The 8,956-nt window shown below is 39.0% G+C and overlaps 2 protein-coding genes across 2 annotated transcripts; both read right to left on the bottom strand.

Annotated features, from left to right (window-relative positions):
- Positions 1 to 1,398: 1,398 nt before the first annotated feature.
- LOC116030259 (exocyst complex component SEC15A) lies at positions 1,399 to 4,595 on the bottom strand. Its single transcript, XM_031272451.1, has 2 exons — positions 4,294 to 4,595; positions 1,399 to 3,912 (listed from the first exon to the last, which is right to left on the bottom strand). Exon 2 carries the CDS (start codon positions 3,895 to 3,897, stop codon positions 1,528 to 1,530), a length of 2,370 nt encoding a protein of 789 aa, XP_031128311.1. The 5' UTR covers positions 3,898 to 3,912; positions 4,294 to 4,595; the 3' UTR covers positions 1,399 to 1,527.
- A 442-nt stretch (positions 4,596 to 5,037) lies between these two features.
- LOC116029294 (bZIP transcription factor 17-like) lies at positions 5,038 to 8,457 on the bottom strand. Its single transcript, XM_031271227.1, has 2 exons — positions 6,406 to 8,457; positions 5,038 to 5,911 (listed from the first exon to the last, which is right to left on the bottom strand). Exons 1-2 carry the CDS (start codon positions 8,375 to 8,377, stop codon positions 5,472 to 5,474), a joined length of 2,412 nt encoding a protein of 803 aa, XP_031127087.1. The 5' UTR covers positions 8,378 to 8,457; the 3' UTR covers positions 5,038 to 5,471.
- Positions 8,458 to 8,956: the final 499 nt, after the last annotated feature.

Here is an 8,956-nt window from a genome sequence, read left to right on the forward strand (position 1 = left end):
ATAAGCCCATTAGGGTTTTCTCTATTCTTGTATAAATAGTGGTAGTCTGTACAGTTCTATACACAGAGAAATATACAAATATACATTGTTCTCTCATATATTAGTCAAAACAATCGAGTTATGCCCTCACCTATAAATCTATAATAGGTACACTTGGTTCAACTAACAGAGAAAGACTGTGGCTATAGGGGAAAGAGTGTCATTTTGTGCATCTTCCTTCACAAATGCTGCATGATACAACAGTCACAAATGCTGCATGATACAACAGCTTGACACTCTACACTTCAATAAAATCAATTATCACACTCAGAAAATTGCCAGCAAATCAGAACCTGTAAAGAGTATCATGCCAAGCTAAACATAACATAAAATATATAATGCTAACAAATCAAACACCTAAGAGCTATCATGCCAAGCATCAACTGTACACTCATGTTCCACCTTGTCACATAAGTTCAATGACAAAATATCATTTTCACTTCATTTTCGTGATTCTATAGCCTACTTAAGCTTAGGCAAAAACATTATTGCAGAAACAGAAAACCCAGAAATGGGAAATGTCTTTGGAATAAGCCCTACAGGAAGAAAATGTCCAGTCAGTATTGGTGACAAAGATGAGAGCCCAGGTAACAATGTAAGCTATGATAAGCCAGGAAAAGAAACCAAAAGTAACAATATAAGCATATGAAATTAGATTTTGGTGAAACTCAGTGCAAATCAGTAAGATAGTCATTGGGTACAAGAGGCGTTTTCACTTATTGTTCTTGTACCTATCATGGGGCATTATTTTGTTCAGAAAGTAAACAAAACTAGAATTCATCATGGCACAGGGAACCTAGGGAGTTAACCAAACCACTGAGAATAACAATGTCTTAATAAACAAAAGATTTGAGTATCAGACTGCAAAATATAGAAAAAATAAGTAAACAAATGAATAAAGATGTATAATTAGATGTTGAAGTAAACCAAGTATGTACCACAAAGAGTGCAGAACCTCACCTCTGTTTATCTATCAAATGAAAATAAACAAAATCCATTAGATTAAAAATATCAATCCACATTAATTCACAATGCAGGGGGGCAGATCAAATATCATAGTTATTCTAAACCAAATCAAACCAATGAAAGCTCAGAAAAACATAATTAAGTGCACCTTAAAAACAATTGTTGTACAAAATCACACAACCTATACATTGCCATGGAGGCAACTGAGGGTCAAGCATAGAACAAAGTGTTCTATAGCATGAGTGCCCTAGAAAACATGTGCTGCAAATAATTTCACTCCCATTTAATCCTTTTTCTTTTTTCCTGACAGAGTATTTTTCTTTTTTCTCTTTTGGGGAGAGGGGGATTGAGGAGATAGAGAGAGAGCACCTGAAAATAAGGAAAGAGACAGTGTGCAGAACAATGAAATTAACACTCCTCATTTCTGAAAATTCAGCAGCAAATAAAAGAATTCATTTATTTTCAATCACAAAAAAAATTAAGGAAAAAAAAGCTACTTTCTAATCCATATATTACGATTTCTCAGTTGAAATCCCTTAGTCTTTTCTTCAGCGTGTCCATGGATTTTTTACGGGCACTTTGCTTAGTATTTCCTCTTGCAAGACTTCCAAACAGTCCATCAGCAGCATCCCTGTACTTGTCACAGATAGTAGCAACTCTTTTATAATCCAAAGCATAGTAGTTCCTCTGCCGTATCACAGGATTCATGAAGTTCTCTGGTTGACTGCTCAACAGAAGGTTTATCAATTGTCTAGCCTCTACCAAGCATCCTCGGAAGCTTCCTTCGCTGTATATCTCGCTCAACCCGGTGCTGTGAAACTTCTCATCAGCAAAAGATTCCAATGCCTTCAAATCTTGGTTGATGCCAATCACAACATTAGCATTGAATCTTTTTACAGAGTCACTAAGAAAAGCTCCCAGAATGGAGTTGGAAATATGCTCAAGTGCACCACTCCCAACTTTATACAGAGCATCAAGAGGTAAAATTTGCTGAGCAGTGGACATAAGAGTGTCCAGGTAAATAAGCACCTCGTTAATATACTCATTTCCTTCCTGGGGAGCATCTTCTGCTGTCCAGTTCACATTTTCTGTGAGTGACATGAACTCTTCCAACTTGTCATTTACCAAGCTTAACAAAGCAAGATAAGCAGCATCCCTAGAAGTTTTGAGAACAATCTTGGCAGTTAAACTGCCTTGAGGTCTTTCAACTGACCGGACAGGGATGCCACATTGTTGGGCTGCATGTTGAAGAAAATAATCGCATGCTCTTTCTAGAACAGCTATATTTGCAGCAATTTGCATAGCCTGAGACACACCAGTCGTGCCACTGTGAATCGTGTCGAGTATTGCTTCATTTAGGACATCAATTAAGAGCTTATCCAAATACTTCTTGACAAAATCAAAAAAGTTCATTTGGCTTCCATAAGACAAATAATTAACCGAATCCTTGATGAATGCTCTAACAGTTCGACAGCAATCGGGTACCATAGAAGAGAAGGGAGCAATAAAAGGGAATGCGGGCATTATATCAGAGGTCTGAAGATGAAATACCAAAACATTTGCCTGGTAGTCTGACTCCTTTTTCATTACCATCTGTTCATATGTATCATTGGTGATGATATCCATGATTTGTTGCCTACACTCTGCCAAAAGAAGTTCATGATATTTTTCACGGCTACTATTGAGAGTCTCAAGAATTGAGCCCACTTCGTAGCCATAATCTCTGAGGGTTGCCCCAAAAAGAGTCACATAATCCTTCACCAAGAGAAGATGACTGGCACTATCAACATGGGAAAATTGCCTCTCCAAGACTGAAGTAACTTTGGCCACAGCTGTTTCCCACATAGTCTCGAGCTGACTTGGTGATAGAAGCCCACCAGCAGTCCGCATTACCCGATCCTCAACAATAAAATACCCTGCAGTCTGAGCCAAGAAACCCTGATGGGATTCAAGGAATGGTTGAGCCGAGGAAATTTGCAAATCTGAACTTAGCTGCAAGAACCGATTTTTGTAGTAGTATTCACGAAACTGCTCTGGGAATCCAAGACATTTGTGAATGTGGTGGGCTCGGTAAAGTGGTGTAAGATCAAACTTTAAAATGGATTCTTCATCTATTTCTTCAACATCCAAGCTATAACTGAAATCTCCCAAACCCAAACAACTCTGTTCCTCAGCCTTCCTTTGACGAGCTAGCATATCTTCATCCCTCTGGCGAGCGGATGATGCATATGCTATCGCAGTCTGCCCAATATCTTTTGCGGTACTCCTTATATGGACAAGCCATTCATTGACTTCAGTGCACACTTTCTTCTCAATGTGTGACTTTATTAGTGGTATTCTTACCTCTATGATTGCCTTGAGCTTCTTCACAGGAATATTCTGCAAATAATTTTTCTCAATAAGATCTACAGCTTTCAGAGCAGGATAAAATTGCCCCTGGGAAATGTGGGTATTACACTTGACACAAAGCTCCAGAACTTGGACACAATTCCTGGACATCTTAATTGCCTCTGTAACATTCTTCTTAATCGAATAGGATTCAAGAAGCTCTTCGAGTTTCAAAAGCAGGGCACTTCCAACTTCTTGCAGCCTGAAATTTTCAGATGCAAGTTCGCTTTTGAGCTCTTCTGCATCAACTAACACACCGCGAAGCTCATCCACTGCAACAATAAAATCCTCATAGTGAAGCTTGCAAAGCTCCTCTATTTCAACTTCTTTCTTCTTGACCACATTCTTAAGCTGATGTAGGAGGGCTTCCGGCTTCCCACTGTCGAAAGAATGCCTCACCAAAGGACCTAAATCGTCCCCATTGTTTATCATAGTAACAAGAACAGTATCCTCGGCAGTATCGCCATTCTCTGCCACAGTCCTCCTCTTAGTTTTAGAACTCATGATTCTAATCAAACCCTGCATACATTCATCAAAATTGATGAAATGGCAACAGAAATATATTTCAAGTTCAACATAGTTTACCCAGAATAGAAAAATGGGGTTTTTTTTTTCAATTTACAGAGTATTTGAGAAAAGAGATATAAAAAATAAATCATACCATAAATAGATCCACCCTCTCCTCTCTGATAACAACAACGGAAAGTACAAAAACAGAACAAATAAAGAACCTAAAAAAGTAATGATGTAAACATAACAGGGTTTACATTAGCGGAAAATACTAAACAATTCCACAACCAAAATCACCAAATGGCCGTAAACATTCAAGAATACAAGGGGGTGGGAAAGTAATGTTTTTTGCGAAATGGGCATATGTGAAATTGAAACTTTAATACTTACCCAGAAATAAAGATTGAAACTTTAATGTGATGGAGGGAGATCCAGTCGCGTGGTGCCCTAGAGGGGGAGTTTACAGTTTTCTCTCTCTCTATCTCTCTCTTCTGCTGTTTCAACCTGAACAACGAAGAAGAGAAGAAGAAGATCTATGGGGAAAGGTTTCGGTTCTTGTGATATGCTTCAGTCTGGATTGATTTCCTGTCATTCCAGCTACAATTCGATGTTTCTAATGCTATTACTCCCATTTTCGGAATAAACAATTAATCAATAATAATAATTAATCATAAAAAGAAATAAATATTTCATTATATTTCGTCTATGTTTATGTTTCTGAGAGAATGTATGTACAAAGTACGGAGTTTTAGTGTTGTCTTGTCGTGCCCAACCGCCCCAGGATTTATAAACATTCTCTTTGAAGCGAAGCCAAATCACACTAATCATTTTTACAAAATTAATGCACTTTATTAATCTCGTGATCATGCTCAATGATTATTGATTAATTAAAATAAAATGTACAGACTCATCAATTAACTTGTTAATTTATCTATTTTACCTGGTATAAAATAACATGTATATAATAGAAGACTATGAGTCCCTAAAAAAATAAAAATAAATTATGGCTATGGAGACCAAAAGCACAAAAATAATCTGATGAATAGAATAAGGTAGAGGTATTGCTCTTTGACAATGCCATTTCCAATTAATCCCCAAAGTACCCATCATCTAATTTACTAGATTGACCAAATACAGAAAACAGAAAAGATTAATGAGAGAAAGAGGATACACTGCAGCCTGCAGGCACATTTGGAGTTAGAAATGGCTGAAAGCTTAAAGTTACAGATCCAAATGGAACTGAAAGAAACAATAAATTACATTGATAAACACAAAAGGGAAATATATATGTGTTATCATACACAAGTTAGAAATGGCTGCATCATTGTTCAGGTTCAGGTTACATGAGAAGCTACATAAGATAAAAAAGTCTTAGATATTCCCTTCCCAGGGTGTCATCCTCTATCAGGTTTTTCATCCCAGCAGAGAGTTGGTTCTTTAAGTTCCATGCATGGCTATTCTCAGCTGTAAGCACTACTACCTAGACATTTTTGCTTTCTACAAAATTGCTTCAGAAGATGGGTGGACTTGCTGTCTGTCATAAGTTTTATTGAACACCTCTTCCTTCCTCAGGTAGTCACTAGATGAGGGACCGAGCCCTTGAACGGAAGCATGCATGAGTATGTGACGTACTTGACGCTGTCTACCAGTACAACGACAAAAATCCGGGAAAGAGACTTCTTTCCCATCACGCCATCAACGTCACCATCGCCTCCCTCTCTTGGATCAACAAGCACAGAAACAACCATTGAAGACAGTGAATTGTTATTCCCTTTGAGCTTTTCTTTGTTTCCAGTTATTTCAGCAGTTTCTTCAGAGATGTTGTGAGCTGATGCAGGAAGGGGAACAGAAAGACCATTAAGAATCCTTCTATTTCTTCCCTTTTTTGACTTTGTAGTATTCCGAGTTTCTTCTAGAGACACATTCCTCATGGAAGTTGCTGGAACTATTGCTGATGACACATCAAACTGGAACACCTCACTGCACATGCCAGAGCTTAACATCGGCCCTGCACCCACAATATTACAAGAAAAATGCATGATATATTTGGTAAACAATATAAACAAGCTAATGCAAACAAGCCAAACTATCTCATTCACTATAACACATTCAGCATACATGATATAAAGTAAAAACTTAGTTGACAAGGATTTGCTGGTCTTTCACGAGGCGTTAAATTACTCTATGAGTATCAGGGTCACTGTAAATAGATGGATACACACACATAAGCATTACGTACAAACTCCTTATGTATTTATTGTCCATAATAGGTGGGTGATATTAATCTATTCCATTGCATACACTACACAAATCAAGCCACTCAAACAAATAGGCAAAGAGAGTAGAACTTTGTTTTGCAAATGGATGTGTTCATTTACAGGCTGACAGCCCTACTTGCAAGACCTTAAATTATGCAGAGATGTCAAGTAAAGAAGTTCATCAATTCAATAAAAACACTAAGATAGTTAGCAATGATAATAGATTCTGAATATTGAATTTTACCGGCAAGGCCTTCTCTGAACCATTGCTGTAGCCTACCATCAGCTCCCGTTGACCTCATATTGTCCTTACTCATAGAATCAGAACCAAGAGCCCTTTGCCGTTCAGCAGCACCTTGGTACATATGAGGATGTCTTCCAGCAGTAATAGCAGGGGGCATATTTTCAGGAACTGCTAGACCTGTCTCTTGACTACCCTTTTCTTCAGCATCCACATGAGATGCCATGGCTTTCTCACTTGCCAGAACAGAATGAATGATTAAGTTACCATCAATTTTCACAAGCTTGTCATTCCTCGGAACATATAAGGAGGCTGCAAGGGGCACACTACCATTGCCTGATTGACCAAACTCATCAGCATCTTGCTCACTATGTTTCTTTCCTCCTCCACCACCATGACCTTGCGTACCAAAATGGGTAACATCACTATAATGTTTTCCATGCGCAGAACTCTCACCTTGTCCAGTTCTATTAACAGCCAACACTGTTGCAGGGTGCTTTTCATAGTACCCAGTCCTGGTATTCCCAGTAAATGCCTCTCTCATTCCCCCATATCTTACATTCATTGTGGGAACCAATCCTCCAAATACCATTATAAAAAACAACAAGCCAAGGAATGTAACACTAGCAACCTTTTTAGTCTTTGGCTCATTCTTCTTACTCTCCACTTTCTTACTACTCTTAGGTGCAGAGACTGTTTGCTGTGGCTTCAACCTTGGAATAGGAACTAATGGCACTTGCGACCCCTGTGGCTTCACCATATAAGGTGGGGGACATGGCATCCACGGATACATAACGGGTGGATACATCCCTGGGGGAGGCATTGGGGGCGCAACAGCCACACCATTCCCACCCATCTGCTGCCTTAAACTAGCATTTTCGGCCATTATATAAGATATCTTGGAATTCAAATCTTGGATAGTTGAATGCATTGTCCTCACTTTATCCTCTAACTCCTCAACATAATGCTTCTTCCTTTGCCTCGAGAGCTGAGCACTCTCCCTATTTCTCATTAATCTTGTTTTCCTCTTCTCTTCCTCTTCACTAGTGATATCAGCATTATTTTCACTGTTATTCTCGGTGATTGTGTCATCAACAGGTTTTCTATATTTGCTACTCCTAGACTCCACATTATTAATGTCTTCACTCTGTTTTTTCCTCTTCAACATAGAGTTACTACAATTGTTAATATTAGCATTCAATTCCTCCAACTTGATTTTCTGATCAACCACACCAATCTTTATTGAATTATTACCAAAGTCAGTAGAAGAATTTACCGATTTATCCGAGTCCGTGGACAGTAAATTCGGCGCTGCAGAGACGTTGAGACCACAGTTTTCCGAACCCTGAGACTCTGGCGAAGGACAATTCAAAACCACATCTCCACTGGAGCCCTGGTTTTCATTTCCAGACCGCTGAGAAGCCTCGCGATTAGACCCATTCGACTCAGGGGATGGAACATTCAGGTATCCGGAGACATCTCCGTAAATCTGCTGAGATTCCGGCGAGTTCACGAACAAAACCCTAGAAGAGGTCGAGCTTAGCTCCGGCGACACAGAATTGAGAAGCATGGCGTCTCCGGCAATCTGATCGGCGGAGAAATGACACAGTTCTGAAGACGACGACTTGAAAATGCTAGCAGAATTCTTAAACGCCCCGATCGGTTCACAGCCGGACCCGGGTTGCACGTAACAAGTGGGGCCTACATCAAGCTGCGCCTGCACCGGATCACAACCGGCCTGGTCGAGCGAAACCGGTAGGAAATTTTGGCTGAGAGAATTGTCCGCACCGAAAGGAAGGCAGAAATCGTCGAAGGAGAAGTCGAAGTCGAAGTCGTCCATCACCACGTCGTCGTTTTGGAACATGTGTGCGGCTTCCAGGGGTGAAATTGGGAGGGCCTCCTCCAATTCATCGGCGGTGGTGAGGTTGAGATTTGATGGCGGTGCCGGCGGCTCCGCCACCGCTGTTTTGGCCATGCTTTGCAGGTTTCCGGCAATGGATCAGAGAGAGAGAGAGAGAGATTTCTGAACGTTTTTCTTATTTCCTTTCTCTGAAGACTGAGAGCTCTGAGGTTTAAGTCTTTGGTAGGTTTATGCACGGGAGTGGATAAAACGCGTTACAGAAGGACGTGCACGACACGCATTTAATGCCCTTCACGTGACTATGGTAAATTTATGTGGTCACCCACTCCATATTTTAATATTGATCCATAGAACTTTTAATAAAGTTACGTAGTATTTTTTTTTTTAATACATATCAGTGAGAATAATTTATACATTTACGGTTCGTAACAATTAATTCGAAATTTAATATTGAACATTTACATAACGTAATAATTATATTTAATTATATTATTTGACCTAACAAAATTAATCTTTATTTGAGTTAATCATTGATTGGTTGCTATAATATCCGAACCTATTTTTGTATATGGGAGATTTTTTAGATTTAATTTAAAAGTTTTTTTTCTAACTCGGGTGATCCCAATTTAGGTATAATAGTCACAAAATATTTTTTTTTTTAAATGGATACAAATCGATTCAAAAAATAGTATC

This window comes from Ipomoea triloba, chromosome 9 (genome assembly GCF_003576645.1).
Source record: "Ipomoea triloba cultivar NCNSP0323 chromosome 9, ASM357664v1".
NCBI lineage: Eukaryota > Viridiplantae > Streptophyta > Magnoliopsida > Solanales > Convolvulaceae > Ipomoea > Ipomoea triloba.

What these genes read in the sequence shown, in the direction of transcription:
- LOC116029294 (XM_031271227.1), bottom strand. Translation starts at nt 8,377, where the DNA reads ATGGCCAAAACAGCGGTGGCGGAGCCGCCGGCACCGCCATCAAATCTC. An exon ending in GTTCAGAGAAGGCCTTGCCG is followed by an intron (nt 5,912 to 6,405) that starts GTAAAATTCAAT and finishes TTGTGGGTGCAG; the next exon opens with GGCCGATGTTAAGCTCTGGC.
- LOC116030259 (XM_031272451.1), bottom strand. Translation starts at nt 3,897, where the DNA reads ATGAGTTCTAAAACTAAGAGGAGGACTGTGGCAGAGAATGGCGATACT.